Source organism: Cyclopterus lumpus, chromosome 7 (genome assembly GCF_009769545.1).
Source record: "Cyclopterus lumpus isolate fCycLum1 chromosome 7, fCycLum1.pri, whole genome shotgun sequence".
Lineage (NCBI taxonomy): Eukaryota > Metazoa > Chordata > Actinopteri > Perciformes > Cyclopteridae > Cyclopterus > Cyclopterus lumpus.
Genome location: NC_046972.1, coordinates 18892022 through 18919570, shown reverse-complemented (window position 1 = coordinate 18919570; position 27549 = coordinate 18892022). Strand labels below are relative to the sequence as shown.

The window sequence follows — 27549 nt, the reverse complement described above, 5'->3', positions numbered from 1 at the left end:
ATACATAGGCCCTTTAAAAATTGTACTTGAGTAAAAGTACATGCGTATTTACAACAGAATACACTTGACATGTCAAAAGTATTAATTTTTGAGAATGACCCCTGTCATTGTTATATTGTGATTATCAGGATAAATTACTGATGCATTAACACATAAGCACTAACATATTGTAGTATCTTACTGAACCCGCTTAATATAATTCGGGGTGGTTTATTCTATAATATCGCACGTCTCATCCATGCACATATATGGGAATGTTGCTGCTGCTCAAGGAAGTCCATCTTCCTCTTCGTCATATTTCTACACTGTGGTACTTAAGTAAATGGGTAAATGAGTTGCCCCACTGAGGATTAATAAAGTTGTCTTATCTACTCTAGAAGTGTAAATAGTACAGTACTTGACTAACGCCACGTCTTCCGCCGCCGTCGAAATGCAGCGGAATCACACGCCATCCAAAAGAACGACGTTCGCAACAGGTCTCTCGAGTTTACGAGGAGCACTTGAAGGCACCACGAGAGCAGCTCGCCGCCGCGGTGCCACAGTGCCAACAGCAGCTCCTCGTGAGAAAAGCGAAAGCCAACGCCCCAAGCCCACGAGCCCACGAGCCCTCCCTCCTCGCCTCCTTCCCTCCCAGAGCACAGCGTTTTTTGGCGGTGCTTCTGTGGTCGTGACTGAGCTCGACCGGGATATTTCGCGGAGACTTCGGAGAAGTTGATTCATCCGACGAGAAAACGATCTCACGGTCAACGCAGCGTAGCTCTTTTTATTTCGACACTACTTCGTTTTTTTGTTGTTTTTTTAAACTCTCTGTTTTCGTCGGTTGCTGTCAACGAGGCTCTTAACGCGAAGAAATAAGTTAGTTGTTACAGAATGGCTGATACGACCGCGTCCAGCTCCGGTGCCAACTGCTTGGAGAAGCTGAAAAGTTACGTGAAGACCCCAAAGGGGTTCATCCTAACAGGAGAAATAGTAAGTTCACTGACCCGTGCGCGAGCGAATGTGTTGCGTTTAGCTGCTGTCTAAGAATTGTTGCAACTGTTTACAAAGCCCTGGTCACAATATGTTGTGTGCACGAATTATTCAGTAGCATGCAACCACCCTAATCATTATGTCATGCCGTAAAGTGGTTTAATGGAGCCCGTACGTGGTTGTTATTGATTTGTCTTATTATTATCCTGGATAGAAGACACGCATTTTATCTTTTTGTCTCCATTTTTTCTGTATTTTTCAGTGTTATCTCGCTTTTCAGCCTCGTAAGGGAATGGTAAGCATGTGGTTTTAGGGGGTCGAGGGATCGTGAACAGAAGTTAGGGGTTTCCACCTGTCACTTGTGTTTCACAGTTCTCTCATATGTCACCAAATAGCCAAATGCTGAGGCCCAACGGCAGATGAAAGGTCACCCGGGTTAACTCGACCCAGTGGCGGCTGTCAGGCTTCTCCTTTTCCCACCTAATGGCAGTCTGCATAATATGTGTTGCCAGGTTGCGGGAGAAAATGCAATGTATGTCACATTCCTACAAGTGTAGAAGGCTCATAAAGGGATTTTTTTCTACTTTATGTCCTTGCACATGTGGCTCTAGTTAGGAGGATTATATACACCTATAGTAGCGGAAATAAGAACATTAGAGCAACATGAATGAGTCAGTTAGGTGTGTTTTTTTTTAAGTGTTCCACTTCTTGGCAAGATACAACCTCTTCCTGTCTGGAAGTATTTATGCTGTCCTTGACCAGTGTTTTCACATCATTGCCTGTGTTTGCATTTCACAGCGGTGTGTTCTCTTAACACATGACTTGCTTTGACCCTAAATATTTTACATAAGTTATGCATTTTAAACTGGGTTTTTTTGGTCAGATTCTCACCAAATGCATGCAACAGAGTATTATCACGTTACTCTTACAATGTGACTCTAAATGTGTTATTACTTTCCCTTTTTCTTTAAATTTGTTATGAGGAAAGCAAGATTCTGCTCTTATAAGTCAATGGACTCATTATAAAGAGGGCTTTCAGATGTAGGTGGTCAGTGGGCCGCCCACTGTAAAGTGTTTTTTTCTTTTTCAGAAGTAATGGAAATTCCAGGCTGTGTGAGAAGTTTGTTCCTGGGAACAAAGAATGTGTGAATTGCTTAGCACACATCTTTTGGTGTGCAAATCACAGATAGCTTCACGCTTCAGTGGATACACTCGGTAGTTTGTTATATCCTCACCCACTCGCGTCTTTACTGGAGCCTGATGAACCTTAAAGGAAGTCTTCTCTGATGGTGGATGTCTGAAATAGCTTACGGTGCAGGGAGTGGGCTGTGGGAGTGCAACAGGAAGATGCATGTCATTACTGCTTGTTATGTCCAATCTGATGGGGAAATTGGATATTTAACCCCAGCAGCCAGTTTTAAATCCTCCAGTCGATACACCAAATATAAAGGAATAAATCCGCTGTCTGTAAATTGTGACAGCAAGTTCATCACAGCTCGTCAAATTTCATTCGGTTATTTTGCTCTTAATCTGGCTTTCAGAGGCATTCTTGAACATGTTTGAAGCTGCAGAACAATTTAAAGAAAACATTCACACACCCATGTAAAATAAATGTCAGTGTGTCATGTGGTGTGGAAGCCAGCAGCAATCAGTGAGGATGAGTCATGAGTGCACTGAGCTGATATTTCACCCTGCTTTTAATATTTTGAATATGAAGTGGTCATATTCTCTTATGACTGGAAAGCATGTTTTAGCTTTTTTGAAGAATGTCTGAATCAAAAGGGAGGAAAGCGGGCGGAAGAATGACAGATGTCATGATGAGCAAAAAAAGTGGTCAAAGGAAACTGAACGTTCCATTTTTCTCTCTCTCAATACACTTTAGCGAGCTGCAGAAATTGCAAAAACAGCGTAAAATGGGACTTCCCTAGCAACCGTTGCTGTTTGGTGTGTCTCTTTGCCATGGACTCGCTCTTGGCTCTTACGTTGCTGCCGACTATAATTAGCCAGGCGTTCACAACAGTTTCCCTCCAGTCAATGTTAAAAGAGCAGCTCATTATACTGATGTGAATAGATCCTACTGGGATCTTAAAAGCTGACCCATGCAAACAGATCCGCCGCTGTGGAAAACAAAGGTGTCAACATCTCGGAGCCTTTCTTCTCCTGAGGCACTCGTGTGTAGTGGGTGTTTCTCTGTGCGAAGGCCTCCTCAGTAGCTGCTGCCCTCAGAGCAGCCGGCTCTGGCCTCTATAAAGCCTCTTTTGTGTTGGGCCTTGGCCTTGGCCGCCCCGCTCCTCTACAGAGGCAGCCTGTGCCAGTCTCCAGAACACATGAGCTACTGATGCATCTGGCTGCCTGGCCGCGCATTTGTGTAGCAGTTGCGGGGAGGGGAAGCATTAGTGACAGATGTAGGGCTGGTGTCCGTTACATCATGCGTGTATCATGACGACCGCAGTGATTTGACACTGGCTCCTGAGTCGTCTGTCTGAGAATAAAACATTGCAATGTGCTTTTAAAAGATATACGTTGGAGTCAGAATCTGATTTATTGTGTAAGTGTTTTATATTTGACTTGATCATACGACTATTTGTACACCAGGTTATTAATTAATTATAACTCGTATGTCTTTTATAGAAGATTTAGACGTGTTGTTTGTCACAATATGTGCGGAGAAAGGCAGGGTAAGAAGAGTAAAAATAAGCAATGTAAATACTACTCTTTTGAAGATGTTAATATTGTTAGTATTAATGTAATGAAGTGTATTGGAACTGCGGCAATTTATCGATCAATAAAAAGAAAATGATTGAAAACTGTTGCGCTAATAACCATGTTGTGGTCCCAGTTTCTCAAATGTGAAAATATCTGGATTTTCCTTGTTTTGCATTGTAGTTAATTGAGTATTTGGGGGTTTTGGACTGTCCTTACAGTCCATACAAAAAAACAGATGTTTTCAGATGTTGTATAGACAGAACAATTAATCAATAAATCAAAAATATAATTTGCAGATTAATGTATAGGATAACTACTAACATTATTATGTTAGTTGCAGCCCTATAGTGTTATTGGCTCACTGTTTGGGTGGCCATATCAAAATGTACATGTGCAAATATGCAAATGTCTCAGGACAGCACAAAGTTATTATGGATCTATGCAGTCGAAAAGGACATTAAACTAAATAGCACTGAACTGCTTGGTGCCTTCAAGAATTCAAATGATTCGACTCAAACAGGCTTCATAACTTGTACTGTTAACTTCTTGAGATCTCGACTCCTTCACAGCTGTCGTATGTCCGTGTTGCGTGAATGTATCCACTACCCACACGGTTTGACAGCAGCAGACAATAGCGGTATTGAAAACAAAAAGGCCGATATTGGTTGAGAGTCGTAGGCTGCCTGCCTGAGTTTATGATTTCTGCACGTTGGCAGCATTTCAGTGGAATGCACTGAGAACAATGCCCGCTGACTTGTTTTCCCCCCTCGTATGGAAAAATAAGATGTTGATGGAACAAACGCGTGCTGGTAATTTTAAAGAAAGCAGCGTGGCAGACACACATGTGCATAGACAGACTGACATAGTGGATTTTAGTCCATCCAGTTGTCTCGCCATGCAGAACATATTTTGTTCTTGGTAAAAAAAAAAAGGCTTATTATAATTTATGTGGATGTTGAATTGTAAACTGACTGGAGTAAATAAAAAAAAATAAAAAAGATGCCTTTGTTGAAGGGATTTACTGTCTGACTGATTTGTCACCTGTAAAGTCTGACAGGAGAGGACATTTGGGCATCTGTTACTTCTCAGGCATAACACTAAATTATTGTGGGATATCTTCAGCATCCTCAAAATCATTAATGAATTATTATTATTGCTTTTCCCTTCGATCACTCTCAGTTCGTCAGTTTCATCGTCATCATCTGCTATGGCGCATCCCACACTGGCGGCTACTCCTCCTTGGCCATCTGCGAAATGATCTTCGCCATGGTCTTCTTCGGCATCTTCATGATGGAGTTGGACAAGCAATTCCTAGTGGTCAACTGGGTCTGGACCGTGAGTCTGCTTAGTGTCTTACAGCAAGCATTCACACACACACACACACACACACACACACTGATGCACGCGTGTGCCTTGTTGCACAACGCTTCATCTTCTGCTTCCATCTTTTGTGCAGGATCTTTTCCGTGCTGGTATTGGCGCAGTCCTTTACCTCATCGTCTCTCTGATCAACGTGATTGGAGGGTCCGGGGACGGCGCTCGTATTGCAGGCGGGGTGAGTTGGGCTGCTGTGAATCGAATACCGAAACTGTTCATAGGTTTATTGCTTGTTTTCTCAACCATTAACTGTTATCAATGAATCTGTTTTATTGTAGGCGTAGATACTCATTATGGATGTGGAGTTCTTTTTTTTTTTTTAACGATCTAATGTGTTTAACAAATACACAAACTGCCAGGAAACACACTCACTATTGAGTAACGTGAACATCTTCATTCATATCTCATGCTTCCTTCCTGTTTTAGTCTAGTAAAAACCACAAGACTTGTCACACACTTGTCTTTTAGTTCATGGAACACCTTGGAGATGAATCTGTGAATGAGAAAAGAGTGGCATCCACTAATTATATTATTAATGCAATAAGAGTCATTAAATGAGCTTTATGAGAAATAAAAAAGAGCTGGAGTGACATCAAACAGAAAAAATGCAGAATCTGGAAAAAATATAGCAAAATGTGTTTCATAGAGCCTTAGTCTATGTTACAACAATGAATTATTTAGTTATAATTGTTTTCAGTCAGACAGGTTTAAAGATTCACCCACCACAACCTCCCCTTTGTCTTGTGCAAACCCAACCTGCACTAGTTTTACCCCGGCTCATTTCTTTGATACATGGTGGATGAGATGTTTGAGACCACTGAATGCATCACATCGGCCCCTTACCTTGTAATCGCGGGACTAATAATGTCGCACAACAGATCTGACATTTTGAAAGTCCCTTGTCTTTAGCTATGTAACATAACATATGAAAGTCCATTACAGTACTTTCTTGTATTTGTACTTTGCATGAATCAACACTGAGAATAATGTGGAAGGTGAATGTATGGTAATTGTTGGGTTATTGTTTCCTAGGTATTTGGTTTGATTGCTGGTCTGCTGTTTGCCTATGACACCTACACCATCTACTTGCAAATCAAGAGCACCAGTCAGCACACGGCAGCTTCCACCGGTGAGAGCAACAGACATTTACATGATTGATACACTGAAAGCACGCTCTACATGACAATAATAAGCAATGTCTGGCTTTCTTTTATACAGATGACGGAGTTTAAACACTCCAAGACACATGTGCTTCTGCCAAGAAGTTAACGGAAGAGTCGATCATAAAGGACGATGGACAGCACAATGAACAGGTCACAGTTTAATCAATGCCACTGTATGGTGTGAACAGACGAGAGGTTTCTTTTAGGGCCGAGCCTGAGAGGAGCATGACGTAGCCTAAGTGAGTGGTACTGTACATCTGTGCCTGCACGTCAAAACTAAATGTTGTCTGCAACGAGAGGAATTCCCCTCGCAAATCTTTACTCCAACCTCAATGTACCACTGATTTAAAAAAGGGAAACAAAAGTAGTTAATAGGCAATGGTTTTCATCAAGCAGCTTGTTTAATACATATGTCTATTGTTTGGTGGACTATTGTAGTGAGTAGTAACTGTGCCATTTGGACTTTAGAAGTAACTGACACATGAACGGGGTTGTTAAGGAATTGTTTAACATCATAATAGTGTACCTCTTGAGTGTTTCCTGTATTTCCAGAGAGATTTCTCAGCTGGACAAACATTTCCTTCTCCATTATTTAATCATTGCTCTTTAGAGCGCTCCCCATGTGTTACGGTGCCTTAGACTCTTATAAGTCAAATTAACGAAATCCTTCATCTTGTTCATCTTATAGTCTTGAAGCCTAAACATTTGAAGTGTCTTCTGTCATTGGTCAGCAATCTTTTTGGCTGTTTTTGTACTAATTAGAGTTGAGTTTGCCTCATTAGAGGCGTTACACGTCAATTAACCATCAACTACACTTTTCTTATTTTAATTACAGTGTCATCTTCCAGTTTCCCCTTCTTGCTCAGGGTGTTTTTCTTCCATTTGTAATACATTTGAAAGGTGCAGAATACATGTTGACGTTTTATACAGTCCAGAAGTAGGGTCCAGTTTCTTTAGTTCACGTTTTGTTTTGTTTTTAAAAACGGAAAGAAAAAAAGAAAAATCACAATTTGAATATCTTCTGTAACTGTTTCCTCTACCAATTGGTTGTTATTTGTCCAAGTAAAACATTGCCTCACTATTTTTTTTTTTTAACATGCTTTACAAGAGTCTGCAGTGTAATTTCAAAGTTCAAAGCAGCCTTGCTTTGGGAAATAAAAGCCATTGTTACTACAAAGAAATTCTGTTTTTGTTCACTAATCTTACATTTTAACCACGATGTTTGAACATGTCTTTATTCAACAAGAACTTAATTGACTGCTTGTTTGCTGGATATATTTGGGCCTGAACTTGTCTTCTCCCAGATTGCCACTAGAGGGAAGAAGACACATATGAAATGAATTGCTAAATTAAAGCTCCCTCTATCCCATCAGTTAAGAGTTAGTAATTCAGTTTATAAGAGTTAACCTGACAAAAACATCAACATAGCTATGGCTGTGTTTGCTCCAGTCTCTCATTAGGTTGTTGGTATTTAGATATTATCAGGAACTATGTCTTTACACACTCTGCCAGGATTGGTGCTGACCTGGTGCACATGCTGCTGTGATCTCTAATCGCATTTGAAATGTTTCTGTTGCAGACAGTTATGCATGCTGCCCCACTCTTCTCGTTTTGAGATTAAATTGCATCCATGAAAATCTTTTCCCATGCAAGTTTTGCTGACTTTCATTTGCAATAAGCATAACAGTACATTCACCCCGTGTCATATTAAAGAACTACAGTGGAATGATAATCCATTGTTTTGGGGCCATGCTGACTTGTTATCAAACTAATCCCCAGTTTTAAGGCTGCTGGAGTGGCCAGAGGGTATTAATAACGTTTTCCCCAAACACATATTTCCTTGAAATGTGTATTTATGTTCTAAATGTTTTCCTGATGTAACAATTTAAACTCGTCTGCAGATGGATAAATAAAGACTAAACATGGTATGAATCATAAAGTACAGGAGGGGGTTTGAGTTGAGGAAGCAGGGTTTGTGTAGGCTTCTTGTAGCCTAGGTGAAGTGAAGGCCAAACTTCAGGACAGTTGGCTGCCTGTGTTCAGGTTTCTGGACAGGGGAAGGTAAGGTTGGAGCTTTGTCAAGGTGCCTCGTTACTGTCGGAATGGCGCCCACACCTTCAAGATAAAAGCGGCCACGTTTATCAGTTATAAATTAAAGACTCTGTAGGTAAACATTATCACCAAGAAAACATTTTGATGTGGAGTTGATATAACGTATGTCCTAATTGTTCTTTTAGTTTTGGACTGCTCCAGAAATGTTTAACAGATGTTTAGGAGTGTTTTACTTTGAAAGGCCAGCCGGAAGTAATGCCTTTCAGTCCGGCTAGCTTGTCAGTTGCCAAAGGAGTTAGCTGGGGCGGAAGGAGGAGTCCGCGGCAGTCAGAGGGGGGGACACCATGTAGTTTGTTCAATTCAGACTGTGTGAAAACATATTTAGACCTCTGTGCTTCCTCCCTCCGTTTATTCATCTGAAGTCACAACTGTACTGTTAACATCCAACCGACATCATGTTCATGCGCGGATCTAAAAAGCGACGATCGACCCGCTCGGTAGGTGATTTCTTTTGGCTATTTCGATTTCTTAATGACTCTCACAACTTAGTAAACACTTTTTTCCCCTCCTCTAACCTGCTCTACCATCTTCCATGAGCACAGAACACACTTCAGGAGGACTTAATGCGTTTTCTCTGCGTCGCTGTAATAGTTCGACTTGAAATGAACTTGTGGGCAGTTCAAGCCCGAGAGGAACTTTGTCCACCTTCACCTGGCTTTTGTGTCGCGAGCCTCCGCGTTTTTTTTTTGTAATAACGAGAATGTAACACTCCCTCCCAACGCGTACAATAACTTATATTGCGCTATTGTATTATACCGGGTGCCAGAAAGTACATTCTTTGAGGCGCCAAGAGTCCCAGTCAGGACGGGGGCAGACGACGTCATTACCTGAGCAGGTCGGTGATGTGGTTGCTGTAACCTGAACGTGTTTATTACCTTTTGTCAGGTTTTCATTACAACAACAATTAATGCTCTGTTAGATCATGTGCCAGTTGGAATGTTGCCCAAAAAACACAGCCTACGTGGTCCGGTTACTAACTAAATTAAGCTAGTTTTCGGACCAGACTAACAGCTGTTTGGCTACGAAACATCTGGTTCTGCAGCACACTTGGGTTTTTACCCAGACTGTGAATCCAACAAGCACAATAGTTACTGACAAATAAACTTAGACCTAGTGTAGCAAACCAGACCATAATAACCCTTTTACTTTGTATGTTAAGCTTAACTCTGCGTTTGATACATTTGTATTCACATGTGTTAGTATTTAACAGGGGTGGAAGAAGTATTCAGATCTTTTACTCGTGTAAAAGTAGCAATACCACATTGTACAAATACCCTGTTAGAAGTAAAAGTATTGCATTCTAAATTTGACTTTATAACGGTATAAAAGTATTACCATCAACATATGCCTAAAAGTACTCATGATGCTGAATGCCCCATTTCAGAAAACTGTATTTTATATTATTGGATTATAATTATTGATGCATTAATGTGTTCATTACTCCATTATACTAAAGTGCAGTACTTTTGTTGGGCGTAAAAAGTCATTTTTCACCACTTGTATCTAATATCGGCCTAGATCTTGTAATGTATTCCTTTAAGTAAGAGCTTTAACACTCATGACCCCCTGTTCCCACCTGACTCATACAGTGAACAGTCAAATATTTATGAATACCATCAATATTTTATGCTCCGATACTCATTACATCGGCACTTGAAGAGTGAGTTTGGAATCATGTTACACAGATGTCAACTCTTGCAAATCTTAAACATTTGTAAGTTACATGTATTTTGTCTGTAGTTATTTTTTCCAAGTTTAAAAAGTACTTATTAATTATCAGACCAGAATTTTCATAGCAGTTGCACTGCAATTATGGAATATAATTTTGTGTATTAATCTGAATGAAATTAATAATGATATAAATTATTTTGATCTCAGGGACCTCGTTTCTTGTAGCGCTGTGATATATATATCACCTATTACAATTTTTAAAGCTTTTTTTTTCCAATTTGAACCTGCTAACAAATATTATGTTATGCACTATAGCAGTATTAAACAGCCACGAGCCGACTCAAATTAAAATATTCATTAAGATGTGAAGTTGCAGAGAATGCAAACACAATATGTGACTCAAGATATTGAAACACTTTTTCCCCCAATGAATGATAAAATAGACTACTGATTAAAGAAACGGTGTTGCTGTCACATCCCTCTTGGCAACCTGCAAACAAATTGTAGCACAACAATGTTGTGTTTGTTTTATAGCTTTTGTGGTGCACTTAACCTGGGATGTGCTAGTTAGCCATTGCTGTAGCCGGTTTGGCTATTTTCTTTTAGCTATAAATACCTTTTTAGATAGCGATTATCTGCATTGGCCTTTTTCACAACGGCGGTAAGAAAAGCACAGGTGTGCAGACTAAATATGATAATTCCTAAATTTCATTTCGCTGCTCTGGCTTCAGGGTGCTGTTATTCTGCATGCCGGCACGCTGTCATGAAAAGGGAGCCATCATTAGCGTTATTAGTCAAACCTGTGCTTCTCCTACTGTAACTAGTCCTTCTGTATCAACAAGCTACACACCTGCAGAAAGACACTTGCGAACTTCTAGCTGTTAAACATTGTTATTTTTTTTGAGGTGGAACGAAGAGTTCTGCCACAGAGCCGGGGGGCTTTGAGAGGGCTGGCCTGCAGGCTGTCTGTTTGATCCTGTCCAGTGAGGAGAGGGGCATCTACTCAGTGTGGCGAGGCTGCAAAGGCCCCTGACCTCTGACCTCCCCCGTTAATGTTTAACCCCTCCTTCACCACAACATTGAAGAGAGGAGAAATCTGTTGGGTTAATAATCTGAAGCGCAGAGCTCTCACCCCTCCCACCTGAGGAGAAACACTCACATAGCAGTTAGTGTGTCCTAATGACATCATTTAGGTGCATCCATTATCTTGTAATAACTGTTGGTATTCGCAGGCTGAACCGATGCAGTTGGCCTCCGATGTCAGATTACAGATTTGGCAGACTTTCAGTTGGTCCATTACCTGGTTACACGGTTACTTGGTTGCAAAGAAGATCTCAAAGCAAACCGAGGGCAGCGCGGCACGGGATCAAACCCTCATGCCCACTTAGTGAAAACAAAAAGGAGCTGATATGAAAAGTCTTGACGCCGGTCTAAGTGTGAGCATGTGAGACGATGTGAATTTACGTGATTCTATTATTTACTTTACCCACACACTCAAGTTTAGAAGAAACTTCCTCCCACCGCTCCCATCACATCCCTTCACTTGCAGCACAATAGACAGCCCTCGTTGTTGAGACGCGTTATCTTTTGAGGAAAACTGAACGGAAACACACATGAAGCCTTGAAATATAGGACACCGTCTGCATGATAAGGGCACCTCGGAAGAAATGTAAAACTAACTGGTGAAGGCCAATGTTCAAGGCTGAAAGGTTGTTCTTTCTGTTGCCAACAAAGCAGCTATTAAGGAGTAAATTACAGGTTTCCTGCTTATTTAAACCAACCTCCGTTTTTTAACAAGGAGAAAAACAACAGCTGGGAGCACCAAAGATGTCATAACGCAGTTTGATTTTGTGATCACACGCTGTGTTAATTAGAACCGAGTTGACAGGGTTTTATGCAGCTTTGGACATGTTTCCAGATGAGACCGTCTCCTGGTTATTTTTTTTTTTTTATGGATATAGTGTGAGCGTGTCAAGCTTGTATTCAATGTTGTGCCTGTAGGACGTTATCTTGTTGTCTCCCATATAATGGGACTAAATACTTCAAGTAAGCAGTGGTGGTCATTTACTCAAGTACTGCACGAACAATTTTGATGTACGTTATTAGAGTATTTATATTTTATGTTACCTGTACTTCTGCTACACCACTGGAGGCCACTTTTCACTTCATTGCATTTATTTAGTCAGTTTTAGTAATCAGGGGTGACTTTTTTCAGGGTCAGGTTATTAATGCAAATTCTAATCAACGAGTAAAGGACGTATGTTTTATGGATTAAGTCACCCAGCATTATGTAAAGTAGGTCAATTAAACCACACCTTTACCGGCTGCAACATTACTGATGCTGACTCATTAAAGCATCGCTAATTATAATCGTCATAATTATTTTATATACATATAGTATATGATTTTGAAGTGGGCCATTCTGCACAATAAATAATTGTACTTTAAGTATACTTTAATGCAAACACTTGTATATGTCTAATCAAGTAACATTTTCGTTAACGTTTGTTATTTTTACACAATTATAGCTCTGAGTAGTTACTAAGTAAATAGTACAAGTGAGTTTTTTTACGTTATTTATTGTTTTCTTTACAGGTTTCTAATTATATATAATTAATAAGTATAGTCATTTGTTATAGGTGCCTGTTGTCTCTAGGTATTTATCAATTTCACTAATTAATTTCAGCCTCAGTTGTTTGGCATACAGTGCAGAAGAACCAACATTATATATGCATTTGGTTGAGTTGTCAGGAATGTGAGGATTATACAGATAAAGTTTCACATGGATTCTAAATAGTCTTCTCTGTTGTATTAGTTTCCGTGCTGTGTTGATCGTCTGTATTTGTGCTTTCAAACAAGCATTTCCCTGTAATATTCCTCTGTAATATCTACTTTAAGATCTCGTTTTGAGAGTACGATATTTTTTTCTGAATTTCTAATCCTTCATTTTAATTACGTCATGATTGTACTGGTGCTTAACTCTTAATTACAATCCCTCCTTAAGTGAGTGAGTGTTTATGTTGATGCTGTTGAGCCCCTCATCGCTTTTTTTTAATCTCACAGTTTTAGAATTCGTCGCGGTCGCCACGCTGAGTTTAATCAAATGTTGGCAGACCTCCATCTCCTCAATCGCTCCGGATTCTGAAGAACGCTCACAAGAACGTCTCCATTTCCAATCAGGAGATTAACCTCAGTGGCCAGAGGTGGGCTGAAGTTACCCAGAATTAACCAACAAATAATGAAATAACTATTAAATGATGACGAAATCATTACTTATCTGTTAATGTAAGTTTATGACGTCCTTTACATAAAAAATGTATCACGCAGGGCAGAAAGTGCAGAACAGGACAATGACAACATGAACATATAAAGTATTATGTCATTGCATGGAAAGTCAGCAACTTCCCGCAGTACCCGAAAGTGTAAGCCCTTCACGTCCGCTACAGTTGATCCTGATATTCCCTTTCTTTCGTTCTCTGGGCACCCGTGTTAAATGTACAGGCAATGTGCAACCTCCCCCCCCCAATGTAAAAATTACAGCTCAGGAACTCTGAAAGGTCCAGTCACCCAGAAATCATCTGTACGCTTCATTTGGCTTCATTTCGTCACCTTTCATACCTGACTCTGTTAACGACATTCACCGTGAATCAGAGGGGTGATTAATGAGGCAGATCCCAGTGCACACAACACGATGAGGCGTTCAGAAGCGGCGTGTAAATCATTGTTTACCGGCATGTGGGAACGAGTTCTGGATGCAGTCATTATTGCAAGTAGCCTCACATCTCAATCCCAGAGCCATAAACTCTGTACTTTTGAGCATAAAAACGTTTTGATGCTCAAAAGTACCAAAAGGCGAGCCGCTATTTGCTCCCAGTTAATGGTTTCTCAGAGCATTAGTAAAGCCCTCACGACCCATAAAACAACCCTCAGCTATCGGGGAGATAAGCTAAACACACTCTGCGTTGCTCTTATCAAAGTAATGCATTTGTGCTTTTGTTCATAAACAGGATGTGAATACTGCTTTAGTGGTTAGAGCTGCTGGCCTTCTGAAGGTGTGTGTGGTTGGAAAGACACATTAGATCACAGCTGAGCAGGTATCCACAGGTACCTCACCTGGCTGTATCACATATCTGCATTTTATTGCTTTGCTCGTTAAACTCTGCTCGCGCCTCAGTGTGTATTTGTGTGTAACGTGCCATTTGATTTTTTAATTCATGTGTTTGAGAAGAGCAAATATAGCAAATGTCATGGTTAGTATTGTAGAAAGTGAGATTTCCGTGTCTTTAAAAAAAAGGCTATTTAGTTACATTACTGTTGTGATGTCACAGCGATGCAATCACCAGTGGACGTGCAGCTCAACACGCACACACACACACTTTAGAGAGTTTCCGGCGACAATGACACGGCAATGATGGCGACCGGAAAATTAAATTCATTATTTTCCTCAACATTCCACACACACAACCCATAAAGACAAAGTGAAAACTGTTTTTTGCAAATCTATTAAAAATAAAGAACGAAAACACAACATGTACATACGTATATGTAAATCTAAAATACACATGTAAAGTCTTAGTTTTTATAGTATCTTAACTTATATGTTGTCTACATGTTCTTTGTTGTTATCTGTTTTGCACTTTATTATCATTATTATCACTTTATGTTGGACAAGGGGAGAAACACAATTTCAGATCTTTGTATGGTTGAACATCGAAGAAATGACAACTAAAGCTGACTTTGAAGTATTCACAGCCTTTGCTCAATACTTTGTTGAAGCACCTTTGGCAGCAATTACAGCCTCAAGTCTTCTTGGGTATGATTCCACAAGCTCGGCACACCCATTTCTGGGCAGTTCCTCCCATTCTTCTTTGCAGAACCTCTCAAGTTCCATCAGGTTGGATGGGGAGCGTCAGTGCACAGACATTTTCAGATCTCTCCAGAGACGTTCAATCGGGTTCATTCAGGGCTCTGGCTGGGCCACTCCAGAACATTCACAGAGTTGTCCCGAAGCCACTCCTTTGTTATCTTGGCTGTGTGCTTCGAGTCGTTGTCTTGTTGGAAGATGAACCGTCGCCCCAGTCTGAGGTCCAGAGCGCTCTGGAGCATGTTTTCATCCAGGATGTCTCTGTACATTGCTGCATTCATCTTTCCCTCAATCCTGACTAGTCTCCCAGATCCTCCCACTGAAAAACATCCCCACAGCATGATGCTGCCACCACCATGCTTCACTGTAGGGATGATATTGGCCAGGTGATGAGCCTGGTTTCCTCCAGATATGACGCTTGGCATTCAGGCCAAAAGAGTTCAATCTTTGTTTCATCAGACCAGAGAATTTTGTTTCTCATGGTCTGAGAGTCCTTCAGGTGCCTTTTTGCAAACTCCAGGCGAGCTGTCATGTGCTTTTTACTGAGGAGTGGCTTCCGTCTGGCCACTCTACCAAACAGGCCTGATTTGTGGAGTGCTGCAGAGATGGTTGTCCTTCTGGAAGGTTCTCCTCTCTTCATAGAACACTGGAGCTCTGTCAGAGTGACCATCGGGTTCCTGGTCACCTCCCTGACTAAGGCCCTTCTCCCCCGATCGTCTGGCTGGGCGTCCAACTCTAGGAAGAGTCCTGGTGGTTCTAAACGTCTTCCATTTCCAGATGATGGAGGCCACTGTGCTCATTGGGACTTTCAATGCTGCAGACATTTTTCTGTACCCTTCGCCAGATCTGTGCCTCAATACATTTTTGTCTCGGAGGTCTACAGATAATTCCTTGGACTTCATGGCTTGGTTTATGCTCTGATATGCAGTGTCAACTGTGGTACCTTATATAGACAGGTGTGTTCCTTTCTAAATCATGTCCAATCAACTGAATTTAGCACAAGTGGACTCCAATCAAGTTGTAGAAACATCTCAAGGATGATCAGTGCAAACAGGATGCACCGGAGCTACATTTTGAGTGTCATGGCAAAGGCTGTGGATACTTATGTATGTTATGTTTTCGTTCTTTATTTTTAATAGATTTGCAAAAATTTGCAAAAAACAGTTTTCACTTTGTCATTATGGGTTGTTGTGTGTAGAATGTTGAGCAAAATAATTAATTTAATCAATTTTGGAATAAGGCTGTAACATAACAAAATGTGGGAAAAGTGAAGCGCTGTGAATACTTTCCGGATGCGCTGTAGATAGTAGGAAAAAATGTAGAAACCCAAATTAAAAGCATGAACCTGAAAATTAGCATGATATGTCTCCTTTTTTGCCCATGCCGCCTATTTTCAAAACTCGCCAAAACGGCAGCAAATATGGAGTTTGTTTTTCTTCTTTCTTTTTTTTACTGACAGAAGTGCATCTAAAGCTTTGTGGAAAAACATCTGCGAAACATTATTTTCCCGTTGTTTATGCATTTTTTGGAGGGAGTTATGTTCCTTATCTGAATCAAGGGTCTCAGGACAGAAGGTGTCATACGTTGCACAAATCTGTGATATTGGGCCGTATACATAAAAATCACTTGACTTTCTCCTATCAAAAGGTAGAAAAATATCTAATAAATAGCTGACAAACGTTTTCGGGCAACAGTTTAAGCTTTTATCACAGAAGATAGCAGAGGTGGCGTAGAATAATGGCATCAAGGAAAAAGAAAGTGGAGACAAAGGGCCAACGTGGAGAGGGAAAGGGCGCAGCTCTCATCCTGAGTCTGTTTCCTTCCTCTCATCGCTAAAAAGAGGCTTGGGTCTACACACACACACACACACACACACACACACACACACACACACACAGCATTTCTGGAAAAAGACACTTTTGAGATTTTACCCCTATATTTATAAATTATATAACAGAGTACAATACCTTAAACTCAAAGTCGAATATAACTGCAGATACGTTTGAGGCCTGTTTATTTAGTGGCAACATTCTGGATGTCAATCACTTACAGATTGTTGTGTCTGAAAGGCAGCCACTGCAAGATGTTTATATTATATTATCCAGCAGGGATTACTGCACATTCAGCTGTAAGAAAAGCATGTTATGTATGAGCATGAGAACACATTCTGAGCACCGAGGCGTCTTCAGACTCGCCACCAAGCTGTGTCAAACACAACGGGATGTAACGGATGTTCCACACGCCGGCCACCAGACCGTTGAGCCATTTTAATGGTTTCTATCTCTGCCACACACTCACACACACACACACACACACACAGAGAGACATGGTGATGTGGGATTTTCATAATTTGACGTCACCAAATAATGCATGAGAAATCTGCAGCCCAAACGCTGCTGACCTAAAGGCTGAAGAGATTGACTCTAAGTGCGTTCTACTTGTGGAAACACTCACCAGCTCACTATGATGTCAATGCTTCTGCGGCCTTGTCTGGCAAACCCTGTACGTGCCTGCCTCCTATTGTTTTAACCTTTTAGCTGTCTTGCGCCAAAAAGGTATGAATGGTCCTCCATGGAAAAATGACGTGAGCTGAAGTGAGTTTGTGTTTTGTTTTCAGCAGGAGGAAGAGGACCCGGACCGAGGGCAGCCCTGCATGCGCTGTGGGGACCAGTGCCCCGGCTTCCGTGTCCACGGCTGGAGGTTTGTCTTGAGCACCGTCAGTGCGGCCTGGTAGCTCCGCAGGAAATGTTTTTCTCATACTTTATAATCACCTTTGCGGAGTTGCACTCTCTTCTGTTGCTTTTTGGATATTGTGCAACTTCTTATAATAATAAGCTCCTTAAAAGGGAGGTCAAAATATATATTTTCTTTCAGGCTGTCGAACTTCAAAGGGTTCATTTTGTGCACATAATCAGAAGAATTTGAATAGCTAGCTATCTAATTTAAAAGATATGTATATATATATATATATATATATATATATATATATATATATATATATATATATATATATATATATATATATTCTGATAACGGGTCAGGAGTCAAACTGTGTGCATGTGTGTGTTTGCACATGTCTTTGGAGGGCCATCAACATTGCTTCCAATGGAAATCAGCTTATTCGTGATCTGTGTACACGCTGAGTGCAGATATACATTAAAAGAAAACAAACATGACAGATCACCACATGCTCTTCACAGAGCCGATCAGTCTCACTGACCTCGTGGCCATAAAGAATCAGTGCTATAGAGCCATGAGTGACATTAAGCCCTGGCCATTGCAACAGAAGCAGCTGCATTTAGTTTGCGTGGACTTCATCTTCATGGGAAAACAGAAGCTGTGCAGAGCAGCAGGATTACCAATAGTCCATCCTGCAACATGTGCAGTATGTCTTGAGCTCCAGCCATTTAACCTTAAGACCTATTCTTGTGTGTTGTCCTTTGTTTATTTGCTTTGGTGCACATCAACTCAGTGTTCATCTGGAACAAGGCGAGATCTAGTCAGCAGAAGGGCAGATGTTTTGCAGGATGTCCATATTGTGTGTTGGAGGGTTTAGAGAGTTTCTGTAATTGTCGGAGTCTCTGCCGCAAAAAGGGCTTTCAATTCTTGCAATTCCTGCTTTTTAAAAAAAAATGTAGGCACAAGCCACTTGAAATGTCAGCCTGCATACCTCCTAGACCTTTTTGTTCAGGACTTGTTAACTGTCAAAGGACCCTCAATTTATTTCATTCTGTTCTGCAATTTTTCTTTGAGTGCTTTCCTTTGAGCCCCCTTTTCTTTTCTCTCTCTCTCCTTTAGTCCGTTAGAAAAAGATCCAGCTGGTTGGCTCTCTTGGTTACTCTAATCCTGACAATCGCACTAATGAGATTAGGCCTCACTGCTGTGATAGTAACCCGCTGGACCACTTCATAACCTCCCTCTGTCTCTCCCACTGTCTCTCAAATTCACTGCTGCGTTCCCCTTTTGTTTTCCAATCGTGACATTTGTATGCATTGCATTTCCTGTTGAAACATATAAATAACGATTTATTTATGAGCACTTACTTATATGAGCGTGCAAGAAGCAAAGAGGCCATTGTTTGGCGGCAAGCTGTATGATCCAGATTCTAAATGCGATTGTTCCAAGTACAACGTGTTGTGTTGAGTGGCTCCAGACTCTGTACAATCGGCAGGTTTACCACAGCTAGATGAATGAAAGGGGGGAAAAAAGGACCCCAGATGAGACAATCCCAGATGGCCGCTGCATGGCTGGAGCCAACTGCGACTTGGTGATGGAGAGAACTTTAAATAAGGCGCAGGGAATGTGTACTTCATGTAATTGTATCTTTTGTAGCTTTTTCAGTTCAGATCCCACTATTCAGGTCAAGACAAAAGCTTTCGACGTTAGGATGTAATCCAAAACACGTGCGCTGCTCTCTACCTCTGGTGGAAGTCCTGCCTCTGTACGCAGATTCTTTGTAGTATTAACATAATGCATTGGGTTATGGAAGTGTCCCAATTCTGCTTCTGGCTGGAGGGCAGATCGTAGATGACAAAGAGAGATGTCTTGTTGAGACGTCTCTCAGCTGATCCGGGAGAAAGAGGGACATGAATGGGATTCAATGATTGAGATTTATGGGGAGTCAGTTTTTAAGACCCAGGAGTCCCGTGCTAATGGCATCTTCCTTAATAACCAATTTAGAATCACACCTTCCCTGATGGACAAGCTCGTCCGAGTGACCACAGACTTTGCCTGCTGATGCTCGCTGAGAGGGAAGTGATCCGTCTTCATCCAGAGCTTTCTCAGACAGAGCTTAAACTGAGGTGGGCGGCAGATGGCGCTTCCGCTGCCCAGCGGCGAGTGAATTGAGTTACTTTTGACCCACAGGTCCCCGCCACGCTTCAAAAGTGTTCAAAGTAGCCGTCGCTATTAGTCTGGGCGGCCATGCGGCAATTACTCAGTCGCTAATTAGTGGCAGAGATTTAAAGGACAAGGCCCATCTGCTTCTTAAAATCAGATCTAAGGAGGGCTGCACTATACTTCCTGCAGTGAGTTATAGATTATTACGGCAGCACACATTTGAAGCAGTGGCTTATCTCATGGCTGCTTTTAATTACTGTGCACTGACCTACAACACATCTGTCTTCCCCGAAACATTGGCCTGCATTAGCTGTTTGAAAGTTTGTTGTCGGAAAAAAAAGGGCATCATGTAAAAGATGTGAGTTAACGACGTGCGCTCATTGTTAAGATGAATTATGAATTGTTTAATCGGACCAGCAGTCCACCATAATATTTCGCTTCACTTTAGATGTATTAGTCAATGACTAATACATCTGTTGTAGCTATCACTTCTAAACAGCATTGTTGACTCTGGGAGTTGTTCAATTGTTACTTTAACATGTTTCAGGGCCCAAAGCAACATGAAAAGAAAAGAAGAATGATGTATGTGTCCTCGCGGATATTCCTCCTCGTTGAACGACCACAGTCAGATGAGCTGGCGTGTCGTGGCTTCAATAAGACTGAAAGTCATGCCGTCTGCTTGATATTTCACCAGAGACACTTTGTTGTTGTCATGCGTGCCCATCTTGATCGCATGAGATGACAAATACGCCACAGCATTGCTCATGGGCTCAAAATCTGCTCCACTTTCATTTCTATGATTAATAACTGCATCAAGGCCATAAACAATCGTCCATCTGGTATGAATCAGACGCGGCAGTCTGGTCCACAGCGAGTTTACTCTCCGTGGACTCTGACTTTTTCATATCTTCAAAGGGAGTCAATTGGTCGGGCTTAATTGAAATAGCCCGCTGCATGTATGTGTACTTGAGCTTATCATTTGAAGTACATTTAAACAAAAGAAATCACATGAGCATGTGTGTACCTTGAGAACGGTGTGTGTGTGTGTGTGTGTGTGTTTTCTGTCCTGTGTGGTTGTGTTCGCCGCCTTTTGTTTGAGTCAGCGTGGAGGAGGGTGGGAGTCGGGGGCGGCGGGGACGTTGAAAAGAGCCGAGCAGACAGAGAAATTACCACATGGAAAGGAGCTGCCATAGAACGGCCCGCTCCGACTGACAGATAGACGCGTCCTCACCGAGTCTGGATGGGACCGCGTCAAAAGGCCAAGAGGGAATACTTTGTCATGATTACAGCAGGTAATGAAGAAACCATATTTTACTGTCTGACAGGACATTACGTGGAGAAATGTAGGTAGAGTGAAGGGTGCGTGTTTAGGAGATGATTCTTTCAGATTATATGTTGTTTTGTACACACATCTGTGTGGATTGAATGTGCAGCACATGACTTCATGTACAGTTGGTGTTGTTACTCAAATCCCCTGTACACAGCTTATTATATATAGGATTATATGGCGTCTTCCCGGAGATGTTATTTTATATAAATATGTACACCCGTTGGAAAGTGCAGGCTAATATATTACGGGACAAACTCAGGTCATTTTGGGATCCAGGGGAGGATTTAACAAGGCTTAATCTCTGTGTTCAACAAATTTAAATGATTTAAAATCCCTTCAGCCAAAGCTAATTAAAGCTGGTGGATTTCCACAAAGTTCGAATGAGTTTATTTCTGACCGCAACGTGTCAATATTTACTTTGAATGTACTTTAATGTACTGCTGTTGGCAGTCACTGTCCTCTCCTCCTTGTCCTCGACCACCCGGCTTTATTACCCATGGGTTATTTAGTTTATTTCAGAATGCTTTACTTTAGTGGATTATCACTCATTAAAGTTAACAACAATTGCAGAAAATTTAGAGGCAGATTGTTGATAAATGTCCAAAGCAGCATCCGCTGTGTCCCTTGGTTACGAACACACTCGGGTCGGTTCCCTTGTGTTTCTTGTTTTGTCTTGGTCCAGGAAGCACAGTTTAATTACATTTGTCTGTGCACTTTTATTTATTTATTCCACTTCCACTCATGAGTGTTCTCCTACAATGACATTTGGGGAACTACAAGTTAGTGTCTTTCCTCACAATCAATAGTTCGCTCAGCACTGGTCTGATTTGGACGACGGTTACGACCGATTCAATTAATCTCACAGTTATTTTATCCACGACCAGTTTAGTCTATGAAATGGAGCTTTCAGATAACTTTTACAAACAATACACAACTTTTACAAACAATACACAACCCAGAGATATTGAGGAGGTGGAATGAGCAAATGCCTGCTATGAAAACGACTTAAACGAATAATGTATTATAACTATGGTTGCAGATTTCTCTCAATTGACTTATTATTTCAGCTTTCAGCTTTTTCAAAGAATATTTGATTGTTTTTTACCTCCTTTGGACTTCCCTATTCATTTTTTTCTGACCTATCAGCAGCAACTGTAGCCAGAAGGGACAAAGCCTTGCTTTATTACATCAGAGGCTTGTGAGTCACATCATTGCACAGCACCGGTCTCAGCACACCAGGGCTTGGTGCATTTCAGTGTGGAAATTAGTCATGATTAAATAACCACTTGCTAAGAAAAAGCATATTAAAATGAGTGTGTTTTGGAAAAGCATTGCCTGTGTCATACTACAGATATATAGTCTATACTTTAAAGTTTGTGCTCATTTGTACGTCCAGTACTAGTAGTATATTTAAATGTTTCGACGTGTTTACAAGCCAATCTTTTGGTAAAACTCTGCCCTCATGGCAACAAAACCAGAGGGCAGTCTGCCAACTTTTACCCAAAATTCATTCAAATTAGACTCACTGGTGATTCTATCCTTTCATCATGTGAAGGCTGGTGGAGGGGGGGAGGGGGGGGGGGGGGGTGTATCTGCCATCTGTCTCATCGTGCCAGGGTCCGGCTGTGTCCTCCTACCCGCTTACATAGGCATGTGCGTCTCCCTCTCTGCTAACACGCACGCACACGCACACACACACGCACACACACACAGCTGGGGTCAGATTCCTGCCAGCTTGGCTTGCCACGTTTACTATTATTTCTATTGGATCTACCTGCTTTGTGATCGTGGTCATACACGGTCCATATAGCAGCATTTGTGTTCCCTGTGGCGTCGACTCCTTCACTCGTCACCTCGTGCTGAAACAAAAGAGAGCGGAGCGCATTCACACTGACGTGCAACGATTACCTGTCGGGGATCGCATTTTTAACAGCGACTTTTCTTTATGAGTCGATCATGTGTGTGTGTGTGTGTGTGTGTGTGTGTGTGTGTGTGTGTGTGTGTGGGGCGGGGGGGGGGGGGGGATAAAGCAGCTTTGTGTCTTGTGAACTTGAGCCACAAGTGCCAGCTGGCAGGCTGTTATGCAATCACAACAGAGTTGCACACGTTGCATGTGGCCACATCGTCTCCTACACGACATCCACACCTCACGGGCACCCCGGGGCGCTTTACTCTGACTCCACCGGTCCCACAGACAGGCACACCCACCCCCAGACTGATTGTAGTGATGAGTCGGAGAGGACTCAATGGGGTGTAACACGAGGCTGAGGGAGATTATTGCTCCCATCTTCACCTCCCTCTCTTAACTGCCACGGGATTGACAGCCAGGCTTATGTCAGCGACCTCATTTCCTGCTTGTTTGGTAGAAGAATGTGTGTGGGCATAATGTCTCCAACGCAAAGTGTGTTAATACATAACATGGTTACAAAGTGGGATTGCCCATATGCAAGTTATTATATGAGACTTATGACTTTTAGAGCCCCACTGTTTGGGTTTGTTTTAGGAGCTGGCCTAATTATATTAACCTTTATGTTCTTCTTTATCTGGCTTAATTGTTGGTTCAAAAATACACTCAATTCTTTATATATTTTCTTCTTCGCCAAAGGCATCTGGAAGGCAGGGGCCGATGTGAATCTGAAGTCGGGTTCACTGTGGTTTGCACCTGCAGCACCGGGAGATGTGATCAGCTTTGGCTTGTGTTGTAAATCAGTCGCACAAAAAGAAGATCAAAGCGGTCTTTTGTCTCCGCAGGAAGATCTGTGTTCACTGCAAGTGTGTGCGAGAGGAGCATGCCGTGCGCTCGGTGCCGGGCCAGCTGGAAAAGATGATGACGAAGCTGGTGTCGGACTTCCAGAGACACTCCATCTCCGACGATGACTCGGGCTGCGCCTCCGAGGAGTACGCGTGGGTCCCACCTGGGCTCAAGCCCGAGCAGGTAACAGCCTCGCTGCAGAGCGGATGCAGAGTCCAACACCAAACGCTGCACTGTATAAGCGTGATGGGCATGTTCATACATACACAAACAATTAGATAACCCTGCAGTCATAAAATGCTTTATGACTGCAATTGAATAAATTGCTCTCTGAATGAATGAATGTATCTCTGTGCTCTGTCATTTAGGCTCTTGATGTGAACACACTTGTCTCCTCATACAGGTATACCAGTATTTCAGCTGCCTGCCAGAGGACAGGGTGCCCTATGTGAACAGTTTGGGGGAGAGATACCGAATCAAACAGCTGCTGCACCAGCTTCCAGCCCACGACAGTGAGGTAACCGTACTGGTTTTAGCCTCTGGCTTCACTCCTGGTGTATTCTAGGAGTGTGGCGACATGCTAGGCACATGCAAACACAATACAATATTCCTTGTTTTTTATTATTATTATTATTGATTCTGAGCTGTCTTTTCAGCGCCCCCTTCGATGCCGTTAAACGATAAGGTTATTCTCAGGTTTCTTTATATTTCCATTATTGATTTTCTTTCTTTTGAAGGAAAAAGTGGAAACAAATGGGATTATGCTGATATTGTGTGTTATAATACAACTTTTATGTCCCGTCTTTGACCTTTTTAAATGTTATTTGAATTGGGTTATTGGTGATTTATTCAAGAAATTGTTTCATATTCATTTTTAAAGCACTTTGAAAGCTGTATTCCTCAATGTGTTTATTAGACATCCGGTTAATCTTTGCCTTTTTGTTCTCCGAGTTTAAACAGAAACTGGTAAATATCATTCTGTTAAAGACTCCATTTGGTCAGAATAATTTACCATGACACAATAAATCCAAAGCATCTTTTGGATTATTCCAAATTAGCCTCTGTGTATCACTTAATATCCAGTTGCTACGAATGCAGACTTTCATAATTTGTAAGAAAATAAAATAAGGCATTTATACAACATAATGACTTTATTCATCTCACTGAACCTCAGAAGTAAATGATGTTTAGAAAGAAGAATATCTGTGTTTCCCGTAGTCCCAGTACTGCAACACTCTGGACGAGGAGGAGAAGAAGGAGTTGCGTTTGTTCAGTCAACAGAGGAAACGAGAAAACTTGGGCAGAGGCGTCGTCAGACTCTTCCCAGTAACGATGACGGGAGCCATCTGCCAACAGGTAAAGCAACATTTATATTTGATGTCTTAAAAAACAGAATTTGCAGCTGCAAACTCTGCTTTCCAAATTAATATGGCACTCACTGAGGAATGTATTGCTTCGGTCGACTACATTTACCGTCAACTCTGATTGAACATTCACATAAAAGGTGTCACATTTTCCCTTTAATGCATGCAAGTGAAAGCTTATTAAAATGTTGAAGAACAAGCTCTTTTTATAGGACTGGAGACGGTTCAGGCGCAAGTAGGCGCAGGCATGGCTCAGGGGGCCACAGCACACTGTAATGATGACAGGGCTGCATAAGCAAGTTGCTGTGCAACCTGCAACATTCACCATTTGGGAAAGGATACGCCCTCTAACTTTTTTCCGACCGCACCACACCCCCATCCCGTCCAAATGTGTTTTTTTTTTTTCCAGTGCGAGAGGCAGATCTGCGGCGGAGACATAGCGGTGTTTGCCAGTCGGGCAGAACAAAACAGCTGTTGGCACCCTCAGTGTTTCCAGTGTGCCACCTGCAGCGAGCTGCTGGTCGATCTCATCTACTTCTTCCAGGACGGACAGATCTACTGCGGCCGGCACCACGCCGAGAGGCTGAAGCCGCGCTGCCAGGCCTGCGACGAGGTGACTGTCTCACTGACAAAACCCAACCTGTCTCAGGAACATTCATCAACAGCAGGGTGTTGCAGCAGGTCTCTAAAAGTAATGTGTAGTCGGAGTCAGAAAGCAAGTAACCCGCTGGACTACTTGTACTGAGTTTCATTGGGCATCTCTGAAGGCATAGTTTTGAAAGGTATTTTAAAAATAAGAAAAGAGCCATCGTGAGTGAGTTGTATAAAATATAGGGCTTTTTTTTGTGACCTGTGCAGAAAGATCCTTTTATGTATCCCCAAATTATTCAACAGGCCCTGTCTGGTATACTAAATCTTTATATAATCATGTCCCTGATCAGTGCATCGTAGAGGGGTTTGTGTTGGTCTCCGCTTGTTTTAAATGACCTCAGTGTGATTTAAGAGATTAGTCGACTAATGGATCTGCCACGACTGACCTACAAGCGTTCTTTAGACCCAGAGGACGACTAAGCCTGCAACAGGGCGCGCCCATAGCATCTTTTATTCCCCCTATCTTGATAACCCAGATCCTCAGTACTCATTTTCACGACTAGTTTGTTTACTTCTGTACCCACGGAATCATCCCCGCTGTGCTGAGCGACCACTTCTCTGTCTCACCGTTGTGTTTCAATCCTAGATTATTCTGGCAGATGAATGTACGGAGGCAGAAGGCCGATACTGGCACATGAAGCACTTCTGCTGCTTTGAGTGCGAGGCTGCGCTGGGCGGTCAGCGTTACATCATGAGAGAGAGTCGACCGTACTGCTGCTCCTGCTACGAGTCCCTGTACGCCGAGTACTGCGACACCTGCGGAGAACACATAGGTACTGAATCGCATGTAAAGAAGTCATTTACTGTGTTTCTATACAGCTAAAAGACATTATCAAGCAGATGTTTTTCACTCTTTATTTGACTTGAGGTACACGTTTAGCATTTATAGGCAGTGAACAACATATTGAATTAATTCTAAGACACCATTATATAATTGTGAGCAGATATACGGACATGTTCAAGTATACAATCATAACTACTCTTTTGAAGACATATTACAACTGTGTTTTATTATATCGTCATTCATTCATCGTCTATTTATCCATCAACATCCACTTCATTGCCCACAAAAGGAGTTCAATCTGAAAAAACGTGTATGTGTACATACTAGAGATAACCGAGATAGATTTTCAAAATGATTTCAAATTCCTCCCAGGTATCGATCAGGGTCAGATGACATACGAGGGTCAGCACTGGCACGCCGTGGAGTCTTGTTTCTGCTGCGCCTGCTGCCAGCTACCTCTGCTGGGGCGTCCCTTCCTCCCTCGAGGGGGGCTCATCTACTGCTCCAGGCCCTGCTCGCTGGGCGAGGACCCCAATAACTCCGACTCCTGTGACTCGGCGCTGCAGAGCAAACCGCCTCAGCACAAACGTGGTGAGACGGCAGGGAAACTCCAGCAGCCACAGTGCGGCTCTCCACTGCAGCCGCTAGAGGGCACCATCCCTGTTATAGTTCCTGCAAAAGACTGCATTCATACTGCAGTGGAAAACAGAGGTGATGGTGCTACCCTGGTGTCATACGTTGATGTTGTGTAGGTCACACTGCCAAGAAATGACCCTGTGAGTAAGTTGTAGACTGTTCTCACACATTGACTTGCTCTGCTTCTCTCAGGTGTCCACTGCACGGCTCCAGTTCAAAACGGACTTCCTTCACCAAGTGGACATCCTCATCCAAGAGGCTCCTACTCACCTCTTCCCCACATCCATCTAGGAAACGGCTTCGGTCCATCTTGGCCCAGCGACCTTCCCCA

At 42.1% G+C, this 27549-nt stretch overlaps 2 protein-coding genes across 7 annotated transcripts in view; both read left to right on the top strand.

Annotated features, from left to right (window-relative positions):
* The first annotated feature begins 498 nt into the window (after positions 1-498).
* On the top strand, positions 499-7396 carry plp2 (proteolipid protein 2). The gene is made up of 5 exons (XM_034537472.1): positions 499-969; positions 4855-5010; positions 5132-5230; positions 6085-6181; positions 6271-7396. The coding sequence occupies exons 1-5, from the start codon at positions 871-873 to the stop codon at positions 6282-6284; spliced, it is 465 nt and encodes a 154-aa protein (XP_034393363.1). The 5' UTR covers positions 499-870; the 3' UTR covers positions 6285-7396.
* A 1152-nt stretch (positions 7397-8548) lies between these two features.
* The window catches only part of prickle3 (prickle homolog 3), a 21001-nt gene continuing 2000 nt past the window's right edge, over positions 8549-27549 (top strand). The window contains exons 1-9 of one of the 6 annotated variants that reach the window (XM_034537237.1): positions 8549-8764; positions 17480-17562; positions 23783-23966; positions 24187-24300; positions 25002-25139; positions 25557-25760; positions 26385-26571; positions 26955-27293; positions 27411-27549. The exon at positions 27411-27549 is cut by the window's right edge and continues 164 nt beyond it. In XM_034537237.1, coding sequence (XP_034393128.1) covers positions 8723-8764; positions 17480-17562; positions 23783-23966; positions 24187-24300; positions 25002-25139; positions 25557-25760; positions 26385-26571; positions 26955-27293; positions 27411-27549 — 1430 coding nt within the window. In that variant the 5' untranslated portion in view covers positions 8549-8722. Of the gene's footprint in view, positions 8765-17479; positions 17563-17894; positions 20994-23782; positions 23967-24186; positions 24301-25001; positions 25140-25556; positions 25761-26384; positions 26572-26954; positions 27294-27410 lie in introns of those variants that run through there. The other 5 variants (XM_034537238.1, XM_034537239.1, XM_034537241.1 and 2 more) reach the window with 5 other exon arrangements.

Excerpts from the sequence above, each read along its gene's own strand:
- plp2 (XM_034537472.1), top strand. The coding sequence starts at position 871 with ATGGCTGATACGACCGCGTCCAGCTCCGGTGCCAACTGCTTGGAGAAG. Across the intron at positions 970-4,854 it reads TCATCCTAACAGGAGAAATA|TTCGTCAGTTTCATCGTCAT; the intron begins GTAAGTTCACTG and ends GATCACTCTCAG. Across the intron at positions 5,231-6,084 it reads GCGCTCGTATTGCAGGCGGG|GTATTTGGTTTGATTGCTGG; the intron begins GTGAGTTGGGCT and ends ATTGTTTCCTAG.